The following is a 15,862-nucleotide window of genomic DNA, read 5'->3' on the forward strand; positions in this document are numbered from 1 at the left end:
TTAAATGATCCTGTGTTCACTGTTTTTATTCTATTCTTCACTGTTCTTCACATCTGCTAACTTGTCGGGAGATAATATACACGGGGAACAGTGAAGAATAGATTGCAGATGTTTGCATACATCTGCTAACTTATCAGAAGACATTCTTTTTCAATTAAATAACACATTTTATTCCTGAACCATGGTCCCTTTGAAAAATGCTCGAGTCTCCCATTGACTTCAATGGGGCTCGTTATTCGAGACGAGCACTCGAGCATCAGGAAAAGTTAGTCTCGAATAACGAGCACTCGAGCATTTTAGTGCTCGCTCATCTCTATTTATTATGTTTAAATAGCCACTTAGGACAGATACACACTCACACTCTCCTACATGCACTTTACTTATTGCTTTATGAAGGGTTAGATGCACAAAAGTTGATCCTTACTCTGCAACAAAGTGTTTGTTTGCAAAATCCCGCAGAATAATCTCAAAGTCAGATTTCATGATATCATTGTGTTTATTTTTATTTTTTAGAATCAGCCATTATTGTAGATTTATCAGAAAGGTGAAGATTATTTATTACAATATTTTTGTGCAATGCAATTTTAATCAATCAAAATATGTGCCCCCCCCCCTCCTCCCTTCTTCATTCCTGTCTGTGCCATTGATTTGAGATGATGATTTCAGTCTTCTGGGATATTGCTCGTTTCTCACAGCAGTAACAGCAGCATCACATCTAGACCCTGTGACAGACAAAGATTAATGGTTATTTATAATATATATATATATATATATATATATATATATATATATATATATATATATATATAATAATTTATCTGCACATCAAAATATATAATGTTGTATATGACCTACAGATATATAGATATGAATTAGGCAGATAGATAGATATGATATAGATAGATATGAATTAAATAGATACATATATATGAGATACAAGGAAATATATTAGATAGCTTATCATGTGGTAAGTAAAATAATCTTTAATCTGACCTATAGGTACACTATATGGACCTATATGCTACACTGACATTGGGAATGTTTATCCATAACCAAGTTCTCTTTGATGCTACCTATATTCTGCTTCAGCCATTTTGTATTTGTTCTCCTCCATCTTGTTCATGAGAATATAATATATAGACTCCGCCTACACTTGGAAATCACCTGGTGAAGCTGGCGTCTGTGGTCAAGCTTCAAACACAAGTTAATTGGAACAACACCCCCACATGCCGGAAAGATCTGTCTCCTCATTGTATTAGACTTTATTTTTAGTTTAATAACATTTTGACCTTTAACTAAAACTTTCCGCAGTCATTATGGTGATGTAGACTTGTAACGTCACTTTGATGATGATGTAGGGATATGCTAATTGATTCATGTGATGACTACATAATTATGGAGATATAAAAAGGAAAGCTTTTTTCTTGAACACTTCTTCATTTGTAATAATAAGCGTGACTTCAGCCTTATAAATTAGAATAATAATCCAATCAACCCAGAAAAGAGGTCTACATGGGACCACTCCCAACTCTCACATTATGTAACACGTCCTTCAAATGTCTTTCATTCCACCACCTCTACAAAGCCAAAACAGGGCAAAGAGAGATTTACCCCATGTGATGAGTCTTCCTTATAATACCTCAGCATTATATCTAGAGGACGTTCCCCTGTAATATATGAATGGCGCAGACATCATGGGAACAGGGAGCCAAGAGAACATCTGTAAGTTTCATGTTTTATCTCACTTTTGCCCTAGTTACACGAGGGCTTTCGCTGAGGTCTAAGGAGCCCCGGATTCTAGTCTTAGTCACATATGGTCAAGATGATAATATCATGTTTGACCAACAAGGAAATGTATAATAGCTGTAAGTGGTAAATGAAAGGGAAGATTCTGTTGGTCAGGGATAGAATCAAATAATAGGTCAAGGTTGGGATGGACACAGTAGAAAGTCCAAGTTCGATGTGGTATTGGACCGGGTCAGTTGTCAAGTCCTGGCTTCTAATCAGTAAAGTGGGTCATGGGAGTGGAGATTATTGGAGGCTTTCATCAGATCTTCTAAGCCAAAAACTGCGGCAGATCTGATTGTAATTGCAATTTTTTTCCCCTTCACACCATCGCAACTAGACTGACATTATTTTGTTGCCCGTCACAGCTGCCCATTGGATATATCAGGAGGCTTAAGTTGGAGCGATGGGGGTTATATTATATACTGACACATAAGCCCCAGTGTATTATAAGTCTCCCCCTATCGTTCTATGTATTTTTGTTGATCTTGTATGGAAATATTCAGTGAAAGCAAATAAACTCTGCCCTGCTGCAGCAGAACCGGCCTGAGCCCTTCTATATCCAGAGTGAAATACATTAGTTTCTCATTATAGAGATTCCAACTTGTGAGAAAAATCTGCATATTACACTAATAAAGATCACATGTAGACTGATAGAGACTTACCTGCTCACTTACTTACGGCCCCCTTTCTGAAATAAAAATGAAAAGTTGAACAAATTAGAAATAATGACAGACAATAGTTATACAGACTGTCCAGCTAAGACATAAGCGAGTGAAGAGACGTAAATCAGGCCCGAAACGCGTCTCTTTACTAACTTAGATTATAATCAGTTTTCAAACAAGGGGTTTGTCTATATCCCTATGGTTGACCCTATTGTGGGAGTCAACTTTAATATATTAATGTTTTCAAACATGAAATAAAGTGTCCTCTACCTCAGGACGGCGCCGGCCTATGGATTTTCCTTAATTCTACTACCTTTATGTGTATAAACATAACAAAAGATATTTATCCCTCTACTATGGGGCAGTGAATTGGAACTATCACGAGTTGTGATATGCTGCTACTAGTAACACCTTAAAGAGACCTATCATAAGAAGAGTGTTTTTAGGTTTTCCTATGTCCCTACAGTCCATACCAATCATATTGGAAAACAGTTTTTTATCAGATTTCTAAAACTTTACCTGCTACACATGTCCCTGGTCCCCTGGCATGGTCATAATTGCTGAAAGTAAGTAGAACTTCTCCACAAACTGCTCGTCCTCCTTGATTTTTAATTTAAAAACCCTTCACTCCTTCCTCTTCAACATTGTTCCTTGCCTCCACCTCCTTGCATCATGTCAAAGACCAAGTAAATGATTCTGGCACTTGCCTAGTCAGCATCTGATTGCAGACATGAGCAGATGTAACTGTAACTTTGTGCTGGATATAAAAGTACCTAAAAGCAATAAAAATGATTAAAAAAAAAAAAAAAATAATCACTTTTATTTATTCAAAATAAAAAATAATAAATGGTGCTCAAGGGATTACAGCTAAGGGTTGGTAGACAGTGAGGTGGAAGCAGGTAAGCAAACTCTGTAGAATAGCTGCTTCACTGTCTAGCAACCCTGCGCTTGACACGTCACATAAACAGGTCCGCGGAAGGATGCAAAGAGGTGGAGCCAAGGAGCAACGTAGAGGAAGGAGGGGTTTATTATTTCAAAATCGAACAGGATGAGCTATTTGTTGTACTACCTTTGAGCAAGGATGACCACGCCACCTGGGACCCCTGTTGGCCCTTGTAGGCATATAATTTATCACAATATATGACATCACCCTGGTCACATGATATGCATGCTCAATGATGTAACAAAGCTCTATCTCTCAATGTTCCATATAGCAGCATATCCTAGCAGTGAGACCTGCCAATTAGAAAACAAGGAGGTGGGGCAATGCATATAAAATTTAATTTGCAGTACTTAATAAGTATGACTGGAATTACATCAGGTGAGTTACATACATTTTTTAACTGATTTTTTAACATCTATGGAAAAGGAGCCATGGAGAGGAACCATTTAGGGGTAAGGCCAATGGTTTTTAATCATATAATTTAATTGTTTATTTTTGAGTGGGTTCCTTTAAATGGCAGGTTCTCTTTAAAGATATGTCCACTCAGCAGTAAAATCTGTATCAAACACTGAACAAAAATTCTCTGTTGGACTAAGATGTCTTATATTCAGAGCAACATTTATCTTAACTTTTTTTTTGTGTAGTACAAATCACTTCTGTTTTACTACAAGTGCACAATGTGGAAAAGAGACTCTTGTCTGGTGTCTGCTGTATTATAAAACAGACTTATGCTGCTGACATCTGCAATCCGCAAAGGTGATTCTCTTTTAGTTAACATGATAAAACCTAAATAAATGTGATACCACTGATTATAAAAATTGGGAGGTGCCTTTTGGACAGAATGTAAAAATGTGAAGTGGTATATTGTAAAATTGTAATATAATATTAATCACACTTTATTCATCATTTGGACCTTCTCACCGGGCCAGTATATTAAAAAAAACCCTAAAACAAGGTTCCTTAGAAAATAGCAAACTGTGTTTTCTCATCAATGTCACCACATTTGGAATTTTTCTCCACCTTTCTTTTCATTAAAAGGAACAAAAAAATGTTGCCACTAGAAAGTACAATTTATCCTGTAGCTAATATGACCTCATACAACTCTGTAAACTTCTGAAAGGAGGGGAGTAAAACACAGAAACCTAAAAATGGTAAAGGACTTTAGCATTAGGAAGTGAAAAGCTCAGAGAAACATACAGAAACAAGATATTGATTGAAACAGACAACAGTAAAATCTAGTAAAGCGACTTCTCTGTGTCCTGTTTCTGCTTTTTCTCTTGTAGTGAGCCTCCTGAGGTCCACCCACCAGAGTGATAAGGAGGCTGATGATAATTTTTTTGCATAACTAAAGCATATTTCTCAGAGATGAGACTATCCAGAGACTGCCTATATAGATTCACATTTGACTGACTTTAAGGGAAATATTCTTATAGGTAAACTGATAGGATTTCACATAAAAAAGGGAATTCTAGATAGGACACTTCATACACTATCTGAAGGGGCTGTTAGTTTAGTGGGGTAAAACCTGGTGATATGTTCCCTCCAAAGGGAATCTCCAGTTTGCACAATCCAGTCATAGTTCTTGATATGTATCTAATTACAATAGTCCCGATCTATTATTCTGCCTGTGCCAGTTTTTTTGTCTGAGTTTGTACTAAAAAAAACATCTTTGGAGTGTATTTATATTTGTATTTGTGTCGCGGCTGCACTGTGTCCAACAAGACAGAAAAATGTGCACCTAAAGGGACATGTTAGTGATAAGTCGGAGTTTGCATTTAATACAACGACTTGACAGTATTGTGTGCAGGGTCTCCAGATAATTAAAAAAAATAAGGATAAAACATAACTTTTAATATAAGAAGTTAAAAAATTCCTGTAAAGAAAAAGCTGACACTGAACATAATACTGTCAAAACACGCAGCATCCAGATGATAGATTAAAAATAGAACAATGTTATCAATTTGTAGAGTGTACGATGCTGTAAGTGACATGGAAGCTGATTGCTACACCATCGTTATCCGGACCACTGTCTATCCTAGTGTAGCACGGGGGTATGATAAGTATCTACCCTAGTGTATTCAGATAGCCTATTTTCCCCTGATGAAAGATCCATATGTATTGGCTCTAGAAATGGGTCAGGAAATTATATTTGTTCTTTAGGGCTTACTAGGGCATCCTAGCCTTCAAGGGCGAGTACGGGTACTGCCCTTGTACTTTTACTGGGGTAATAGGGACTTACAGCCATATGGCTTATTAGTGCTCCGGCCCCGGGACAGTAACGGCCTGCGCCGACCCACTCCCTGCCCGCTCCCCCCCTTCCCACCCCTTCACGCCCCACTGGCGTGAAGCTGGCAGATTCAGGCATATAAGGGCACTGACGTGGCGCAGAGGCCCTTATAAATATGCCCTATTGTCTCAATTTTAATAAATCTGGGCAATTGTGTCTTCTGTGACCTTTATCAGTAAACTGTAAATGTAGAAAAAATATTAGTATCCCTGTTATTAAAGTTGTTATCGTCCCTCCTGTGACTTGTAATGGTAGTGCTCAGGGAAGCGTCCAGGCAGCTTTTACAATATGCTGGAGATCTTTGCAACTTGATAAACTCTGACCTGAAGAATGTTCTGTATTGACTTCAAAAGACATTAGGTCATCTCTTCTCCAAACCTACCTCCATTCCTGAATCAGGACTTGGAAACAAAGAACTGTTTGAATATTCCTGGACTCCACCCCCTCATTAACACTTTGTCCAATCCTGAATGACCCTGTAGACTAATTAATCAATGGGAGGTTCTGAAACCTGAACCAAACAGAGAACATATAAAGCAATGTGATATAGTGGAATATGGGATTCACTCTATAGGGGCTGCTGCACCAGCTGGGTGTCCCATATTTCTCCCACCTCCAGGGAATCAGGAATTTCTTTAATTTGTAAGTTTCTCTTATTTTTCTACCTTTTTATATTATAATTGTTTTGCCTTGTCATGTGTCCTTTTATTTTGTAATTCTTTTATTTTAATATTTTGCGCTATTAGCTGTGTGACTGCTGGAGAGCTGAGTGTGCATGTCTAGTGGTGTAACAAGGTGACTGCTGGAGAGCTGAGTGTGCATGTATAGTGGTGTAACAAGGTGACTGCCGGAGAGCTGAGTGTGCATGTCTAGTGGTGTAACATGTTGACTGCTGGAGAGATGAGCGTGCATGTCTAGTGGTGTAACAAGGTGACTGCTGGAGAGCTGACTGTGCATGTCTAGTGGTGTAAGAAGGTGACTGCTGAAGAGCTGAGTGTGCATGTCTAGTGGTGTAACAAGGTGACTGCTGGAGAGCTGAGTGTGCATGTCTAGTGGTGTAACAAGGTGACTGCTGAAGAGCTGAGTGTGCATGTCTAGTGGTGTAACAGGGTGACTGCTGGAGAGCTGAGTGTGCATGTCTAGTGGTGTGACAAGGTGACTGCTAGAGAGCTGAGTGTGCATGTCTAGTGGTGTAACAAGGTGACTGCTGGAGAGCTGAGTGTGCATGTCTAGTGGTGTAACAAGGTAACTGCTAGAGAGTTGAGTGTGCATGTCTAGTGGTGTAACAAGTTGACTGCTGAAGAGCTGAGTGTGCATGTCTAGTGGTGTAACAAGGTGACTGCTGGAGAGCTGAGTGTGCATGTCTAGTGGTGTAACAAGGTGACTGCTGGAGAGCCGAGTGAGCATGTCTAGTGGTGTAAAAAGGTGACTGCTGAAGAGCTGAGTGTGCATGTCTAGTGGTGTAACAAGGTGACTGCTGGAGAGCTGAGTGTGCATGTCTAGTGGTGTAACAAGGTGACTGCTGGAGAGCTGAGTGTGCATGTCTAGTGGTGTAACAAGGTGACTGCTGGAGAGCTGAGTGTGCATGTCTAGTGGTGTAACAAGGTGACTGCTGGAGAGCTGAGTGAGCATGTCTAGTGGTGTAAAAAGGTGACGGCTGAAGAGCTGAGTGTGCATGTCTAGTGGTGTAACAAGGTGACTGCTGGAGAGCTGAGTGTGCATGTCTAGTGGTGTAAGAAGGTGACTGCTGGAGAGCTGAGTGTGCATGTCTAGTGGTGTAACAAGGTGACTGCTGGAGAGCTGAGTGTGCATGTCTAGTGGTGTAACAAGGTGACTGCTGGAGAGCTGAGTGTGCACGTCTAGTGGTGTGACAAGGTGACTGCTAGAGAGCTGAGTGTGCATATCTAGTGGTGTAACAAGGTGACTGCTTGAGAAGCGAGAGTGGATGTAGAGGGGGACAGTTATTGGTCCTGGTATAAATGCAATAAGTGGTGGCAGCAAATATTCAATAATCGGAGTGTAAGAGCTGTATGAGGTGTGATTTATGCTCAATTTGTGTCCTGAGTGAAAGGTGAGCGCAAGTTTGTGTAGACTAGATAAACCTGTACAGTCGCATCCCAAGTCACGTGACGAGGCAGAGGCATCCTTCGCCATGACTCTTATCTTAATTGTAGCCCTTTAACCTTTAAAATATATGTTCTAAAGAATTATGCAAATCAGGTCTGGAGAGGCACTTTTTCCCTGAAATGAGTCACACTGAGAGGCTGGAGAGGAGAATTACTTCAGATCCCGTTACCCTGGGATCTGTGTCAGCAAGAAGCATAATTCCTATGTCATTTTAAGGGATAATGGTTTTTGTGTGCTACAAAAATGGAGATACAGTTCTAGTTCTATAGACCCAGAACCTATATCCTCAGTCCCAGACAGAGGTGTTTTAAGTAGGGGCATAATTACAAGGGTAGTAGCCATGAAAGCTGCTGTTGGACCCACAGAGTCAGGGGGCCCTGGTAACTGACCGGTCACACTAAAGAAAGGAGGATGTGCATCATTTTATACATATAATGCTGCATATTATATGTATATAACAGCATATAACAATATATAACAGTGTACATTGTACTCAGCATACAGCTGAGCTAGAAGCTCAGATAATAAATGTCAGGGGAGATGGACAGCAGGAGTAGGAATCTCTCATGTCTTCTTCATGCTGTCTATCTCCTCCCCCAAGTGGTCAGAAGCTGCTGGGACATAAATGTAAAAGTGTATATTACTGTATATCATAAATGTGTGCACATATGTGTAGGATTGTATATAAATATATATATTTTTAAGTGCTAAGGGAAGCCCCTTTCAGAAGTCTGCTATGGGGCTCCGCCTCTCCTAGTTACACCCCTGGTTTTAAGTAACCTAAAAGCTTCTCATCTCATCATTTCAGTTTTTTGAAAATCGACATTATCTTTGGAAGTAAAAGCTTGGATAACACATACTTACAATGGCTCCCGTTATACTTACCAAAATCTCTGTAATATTTATTTTTATTGCTGTAAGAATAAACAAAAAACATTTATTTTCTCCGATGTCACCCATTCTATCATCCATGAATTGTCTTATTACTTTACACATTTTCTTCATTTAAAGCTTTTCTTGAAGGGCATTTACCAGGATGAAGGATTGTAAACTAAGCACACTGATATACTGGTGTGCGCCCCCTCTGGCAGGATCTGCTCTTGTTTTAGTTTCTTATTCTTTTGTTTTTGAGAAAAAAAGGCTTTAAAAATTATGTAAATAAGTCTGAGGGGCTCCAAGCTCCATGAACACATTTTTCTTCTCTTTCTCCTGTAGTGAGCAGTATATCAGAAAGCCTTCTAAGCTCTGTCCACCTCAGACAAATACAGAGGTTGGAGAGCTCTTTCTGTACATAAAGAATAGTGTCCCCTAAAAATCCAGCAAGGGAGATTAGATCATTCAGGTGCTGCCTGTACAGACTTAAAGCAAACTTATGATTTGTAAAGCGCTACGGAATTTGATGGCGCTATATAAATAAAGATTATTATTATCATTATTAACCTCTTACCAGGAATGTCATTTACCGCTGATGATGGGTACCAATAGCCTACGCTGTGATGTGCTGATTTTAAAAAAGCCTTTGTTAGCAATCTGAATCATATCAGTACTTATAAATCTTTATTTCACATTACCTGGCTCCCTGCCAGCAGCATGTGGTGAGTCCCCAAATAGCCTGTTATAGGTTCCAAGACCATAGACCATAGGAATTTGTCATCAGTGAAAAATGACATTCCTGATGACAGGTTCTTTTTAAGCCATTAGATACCACATCAGGTTCCTTTATACATTTTTGTTCCAAGCTAAGTTATTACTTGAGGAAATACATTACTGAGTAATAAATTGGGTCCCATGTGAATGTTCTAGCTGTGCTGGGGTGGGGACAGATGGATTACATGCACTTATTACAGAGCCATTGTATTATTTGAACTCGGTTATTGTTATAGCTCCTCAGTGTTTGTCCTGGTCCAGATTCAGTATCTGCAATAACTGAGCAAGTGTCAGCAAATGTCTATTACACAAAAAAATGTACCCAATTAAAAAAAAAAACTCGGCGCGGCTCACCAATGTCCCCGATGTCAGCGCGTCCTGTATTTTTTCTTCTCCGCGGCTCCTCTTCTTGCTTCTCTCCTGGCTGTGCATACTATGACGCGGCCACTGCTGACGTCATAGTATGCGCTGCTAGAAGAAAACATGGCCGCCTCCATGAGAGAAGCAAGAAGAAAGAAGAGGAGCCACGGAGAAGAAAGAAGAGGGGACGCGCTGACATCGGGGAGCCGCGCTGACATCGGAGGGTGAGTATATAAGTTTATATTTTTTAAGTGCTGTGGCGGCCGGCTGTATACTACTAGGGACATGCTGTGTATGCCATCATTGGCCTTGGTTTTTAACTTTAATTTTTTTAACATGATTTTAACTTACTTTCCTTCTCTCTCTATAGTCATTCGAGCCACAGGTGTCCTGTGTCAGATGTGCCGCATATTGGAGTGACCCATAGTATATAAGTTTTACAAGGTTCAAGTATTTCCTTGACCTGCACTTGAAGCAACATCGGTCCAATCTTATAACCTGCACTGGAAGCAACATTGGCTTAATCTCACAAACCAGTACTTGTACTAGACCTCTATGACATTAATTATCAGGCATTTAATGCTCAGGTTTATGCTTATTTAGCACTAAAATTGCACTTTATAAACAATGTCTCCTATGGTATTTAGCTTTGTGACATTTTTTATGTTGGGTAGTATATATCCTGCCACTACTTTTGGATTTGTCAAATTGTCTCACTCCCCTCACTGTCCTCACTATTTCACTCCCTTACCCCTTCCTCCCTTTACCTTGCACCTTATCACTAAATAATGTATTCTTAGCCATGTCCATAAGCCATGCAACATATCTAAGCGCCACAAACACATTGGGGCAAATCTACTTACCCGGCCCATTCGCGATCCAGCGGCGCGTTCTCTGCTCTGGATTCGGGTCCGGCCGGGATTTAAGAAGGTAGTTCCTCCGCTGCGCTGAAAGTCATCTCATCGCGCCGGAATGCACCACCTCGGACCAGGTGAAGGTAAGCGCTCCCCAAGCGACACTTTTTCGGTTTTTAAATGCGGCGGTTTTTCCGAATACGTCGGGTTTTCGTTCGGCCACGCCCCCCGATTTCCGTCGCACGCATGCCGACGCCGATGCGCCACAATCCGATCGCGTGCGCCACAATCCCGGGCCAATTCAGGTACAATCGGCGCAAATCGGAAATATTCGGGTAACACGTCGGCAAACCGCGAATCGGGCCCTTAGTAAATGACCCCCATTGTGTACAAACAAAAAAGAAATTTGGGAAACTTTCACTTGGTAGGCTATTTCTAAACTATACAAAAGGGGGCTAACAAGCCCTAAGGCACCATAACCAGGGAATAAAACTTAACCTTTATTAGTGTTGGTTTAAATGTACATTGAACATAAACTTAGACTAAAAACCCAGAGTTGTCTGAATGCCAGAAGTCTAGATATCCCAGTCCTGGTTTCCGGATTGCCCAGGACTAGGTATTAGATGTGTCGCATATATATCAGTGGCGCAAGTTGTAGCAGTGGGTGTGACTTTTATATCTCAGGTGAGACTCATGGTGATAGGGTATATATCTCTTTAGGCTGTTGGGTGGTGAGTACAGGAGAATGTAATTCGCACCTCCTGATCACATCAGTGGAATTTGTCCACCGTGGGGTTAATGCACCATGTAGTCCACATGGACTGTTCAATAGGTGTTGCTCTTATGATACTATGTCCCTATATGGGACCAGAGTAGATCAGTCTTGTGCCACTTTTGTGGTCATATAAATGGAGACTAATACCCCAATAACCCTAAACCAATTCTAGTACCCCATTGTCTCTTACACCTGATAGTGTAACATTCACACCTCACATTGCTACTCTAATGCTGAACTGCCTCCTAAATAGATATAGATTCTATTTTAGTGCTGGCATAAAGAACTCTGCTGCTAAAAATTGCTGCTCAAGCCCCCCATTGTGCGCACGCTCACATCGTCGTTCAGTCACCAGTCACAACTCCGCACTGCGCATGCGCAGATCACCGCCTACGTCCCGCGACATTTCTAGCGAGTTCGGACACGTGACCTCCAGTTGGTCTCGCGATACCATGGCGCTATTGCCAGTGCCTGACCACATGACTGACACTCTGTTATATTATTGGCGCTTGGATCCTTTTAAACCCGGCTCGTCGCACTGTTGATCACACCCCCAGACGAAGGCTGTTTACCAGCCGAAACGCGCGTCGGGGTTGCTGCTATCTCGGGCAACAATCGCAATATGGGTAAGCTTGACATAGTAATTTGTGTGCACTGATTTTAGGCCACATAATCCATTATTCTTTGTGCTTCCCAATAGCATTGCTTTATACTTACATTTGGCCACTGATGCCTATACATGTTTACATTTTGATGTGTTGATCTGTTGCCTGCGATGCAACTCTTGCTTGTGTCCCCCCCTTTCCTGGAGTGGGTTCATTTTTAACCATTATGTTGTTATTTGACTTAATAAAATTTATAACCTTTTACTATTCAATATGTGCTTTTCCTTATATGTTGGTTTTTTCACCCCTTTCTTCGAGGGTTGAATTATAGGTTTTTACTAGGGACAGGCTGTATACTACTAGGGACAGGCTATATACTACTAGGGGCTGGCTGTATACTACTAGGGACAGGCTGTATACTACTAGGGGCAGGCTGTATACTACATGGGGCTGGCAGGCTGTATACTACTGGGGGCTGGCAGGCTGTATACTACTAGGGACAGGCTGTATACTACTAGGGGCTGGCAGGCTGTATACTACTAGGGACAGGCTGTATACTACTAGGGGCTGGCTGTATACTACTAGGGGCTGGCTGTATACTACTAGGGGCAGGCTGTATACTACTGGGGGCTGGCAGGCTGTATACTACTAGGGACAGGCTGTATACTACTAGGGGCTGGCTGTATACTACATGAGCAAGAAGCGCTCAAATAATATCGGTACATGATAAAAGTTTGCCAGTATATTTTGTGGATTACACAGCAGGGTGGCGACAAAGTTAACATGGAAGCCATGAAAACAACCCAAAATTCTGCCTGACACAGCTCGTTTGATAAGGGGACCATGTATGGAGGCAGTGAACTAGTAGTAGATTAAAGGTGCTGCAGTTAAAACTATGTTAGTTGAATCTTGGCATGGAGCTGGCGCTCCGCTGCCAGGCGAGCTTTCGCCAATCCAAGCCCCTGTCTCTAGGCTACTCCCCAAACAGCACTTCTAAGAACCTTTTGTATAAGATCAAGTGTAGTAGCGTTCTTATAAGTTTGGGATATGGCAGGTGAGGGGAATGTAAACAGATGCGCAAGAAGCGCTGAAATAATATCGGTTAATCATAAAAGTTTGCCAGTATATTTTGTGGATAACACAGCAGGGTGGCAACAAAGTTAACAACTTTGATGTGGAATCCATGAAAACAACCCAAATTTCTGCCTGACACACCTCGTTTGATAAGGGGACGATGTATGGAGGCAGCTATATGGACGACTTTTGGAGGTAGCAATGGAGACAACGTGTGGAGGCTGCTATGGAGACAATTTAATTTGGATAGTCCCTGTATGTGGCAGTCCAAAAAAGTTTTCAAACCAGAGGAGCAGGTAGGTGGCCCTCCAGAAAAATTGAATAGATTGAGTGCCTGTATGTGGCAGTCCAAAAAAGTTTTCAAACCAGAGGAGCAGGTAGGTGGCCCTCCAGAAAAATTGAATAGATTGAGTGCCTGTATGTGGCAGTCCAAAAAAGTTTCCAAACCAGAGGAGCAGGTAGGTGGCCCTCCAGAAAAATTGAATAGATTGAGTGCCTGTATGTGGCAGTCCAAAAAAGTTTTCAAACCAGAGGAGCAGGTAGGTGGCCCTCCAGAAAAATTGAATAGATTGAGTGCCTGTATGTGGCAGTCCAAAAAAGTTTTCAAACCAGAGGAGCAGGTAGGTGGCCCTCCAGAAAAATTGAATAGATTGAGTGCCTGTATGTGGCAGTCCAAAAAAGTTTTCAAACCAGAGGAGCAGGTAGGTGGCCCTCCAGAAAAATTGAATAGATTGAGTGCCTGTCTGTGGCACTCCCAAAAATTGTTTAAAACAGAGGACCGGGTAGGTGGCCCTCCAGAAAAATTACATGCATAAAGTACTATAGCTAGAGCCAGTGGGCCCTGTCAAAAAATAGCCAGTTTCCTCTGCTTTAGTGTACAAAGAGGAGGAGAAGGAGGAAAATGAGGAGGAGGAGTGCATAAATTATTCAGGTTGAGCTTCCTTCACCTGGTGGAGATTGGAAATTATGAGAAATCCAGGCTTTATTCATCTTAATAAGCGTCAGCCTGTCAGCGCTGTCAGTCGACAGGCGTGTACGCTTATCGGTGATGATGCCACCAGCTGCACTGAAAACCCGCTCGGACAAGATGCTAGCGGCAGGGCAGGCAAGAACTTCCAAGGCGTACAGCGCCAGTTCGTGCCACATGTCCAGCTTTGAATCCCAGTAGTTGTAGGGAGCTGTGTGATCATTTAGGACGATGGTATGGTCAGCTACGTACTCCCTCACCATCTTTCTGTAAAGATCAGCCCTACTCTGCCGAGACTGGGGGCAGGTGACAGTGTCTTGCTGGGGTGACATAAAGCTGGCAAAAGCCTTGTAAAGCGTACCCTTGCCAGTGCTGGACAAGCTGCCTGCTCGCCTACTCTCCCTCGCTACTTGTCCCGCAGAACTACGCACTCTGCCGCTAGCGCTGTCAGAAGGGAAATACTGTTTCAGCTTGTGCACCAGGGCCTGCTGGTATTCATGCATTCTCACACTCCTTTCCTCTCCAGGGATGAGAGTGGAAAGATTTTGCTTGTACCGTGGGTCCAGGAGAGTGAATACCCAGTAATCGGAGCTGGAATAAATTCTTTGAACGCGAGGGTCACGGGATAGGCAGCCTAGCATGAAATCTGCCATATGCGCCAGAGTCCCAACGCGCAAGAATTCACTCCCCTCACTGGCCTGACTGCCCATTTCCTCCTCCTCCAACTCCTCCAACTCCTCTTCTTCTGCCCATACACGCTGAACAGTGAAGGTCTGAGCAATGCTCCCCTCTTGTGTCTCGCCAACATTCTCCTCCTCTTCCTCCTCATCCTCCTCCACCTCCTCCGATATGCGCTGAGAAACAGACCTGAGGGTGCTTTGGCTATCAACAAGGGAATCTTCTTCCCCCGTCTCTTGTGACGAGCGCAAAGCTTCTGACTTCATGCTGATCAGAGAGTTTTTCAACAGGCCAAACAGCGGGATGGTGAGTCTGATGATGGCGGCATCGCCACTGACCATCTGTGTTGACTCCTCAAAGTTACTCAGCACCTGACAGATATCAGACATCCACGTCCACTCCTCATTGTAGACTTGAGGAAGCTGACTGACCTGACTACCAGTTCTGGTGGAAGTTGACATCTGGCAGTCTACAATCGCTCTGCGCTGCTGGTAAACTCTGGATAACATGGTTAATGTTGAATTCCACCTCGTGGGCACGTCGCACAACAGTCGGTGAGCGGGCAGTTGGAGGCGGCGCTGCGCTGCCCTGAGAGTGGCAGCATCTGTGCTGGACTTCCTGAAATGCGCACAGATGCGGCGCACCTTCGTGAGCAAATCAGACAGATTGGGGTATGTCTTGAGCAAACGCTGAACTATGAGATTTAACACATGGGCCAGGCATGGCACATGTGTCAGTCTGCCAAGTTGCAGAGCCGCCACCAGGTTACGGCCGTTGTCACACACAACCATGCCTGGCTTCAGGTTCAGCAGTGCCAGCCACAGATCAGTCTGCGCCGTGATGCCCTGTAATAGTTCTTGGGCGGTGTGCCTTTTATCGCCTAGGCTCAGCAGTTTGAGCACCGCCTGCTGTCGCTTAGCGACGGCACTGCTGCTGTGCCTAGAGCTAGCGACTGATGGCGCCATGCCCACGGATGGTAGTTCGGAGGAGGAGGTGGAGGAGGGGTGGGAGGAGGAGGAGGCATAGTAGGCCTTTGAGACCTGGACCGAGGTAGGCCCCGCAATCCTCGGCGTCGGCAGTATATGACCAGCCCCA

At 42.7% G+C, this 15,862-nt stretch overlaps 1 protein-coding gene across 4 annotated transcripts in view; it reads right to left on the reverse strand.

Annotated features, from left to right (window-relative positions):
• Window positions 1–693: 693 nt before the first annotated feature.
• LOC140065583 (alpha-tectorin-like) overlaps window positions 694–15,862 on the reverse strand; it is a 54,660-nt gene continuing 39,491 nt past the window's right edge. The window contains exons 6-8 of one of the 4 annotated variants that reach the window (XM_072113176.1): window positions 8,693–8,721; window positions 2,451–2,476; window positions 706–722 (exon numbers count right to left, since the gene is read on the reverse strand). In XM_072113176.1, coding sequence (XP_071969277.1) covers window positions 2,459–2,476; window positions 8,693–8,721 — 47 coding nt within the window. In that variant the 3' untranslated portion in view covers window positions 706–722; window positions 2,451–2,458. Of the gene's footprint in view, window positions 723–2,450; window positions 2,477–8,692; window positions 8,722–15,862 lie in introns of those variants that run through there. The other 3 variants (XM_072113177.1, XM_072113175.1, XM_072113178.1) reach the window with 3 other exon arrangements.

Source organism: Engystomops pustulosus, chromosome 6 (assembly GCF_040894005.1).
Source record: "Engystomops pustulosus chromosome 6, aEngPut4.maternal, whole genome shotgun sequence".
Taxonomy (NCBI): Eukaryota; Metazoa; Chordata; class Amphibia; order Anura; family Leptodactylidae; genus Engystomops; species Engystomops pustulosus.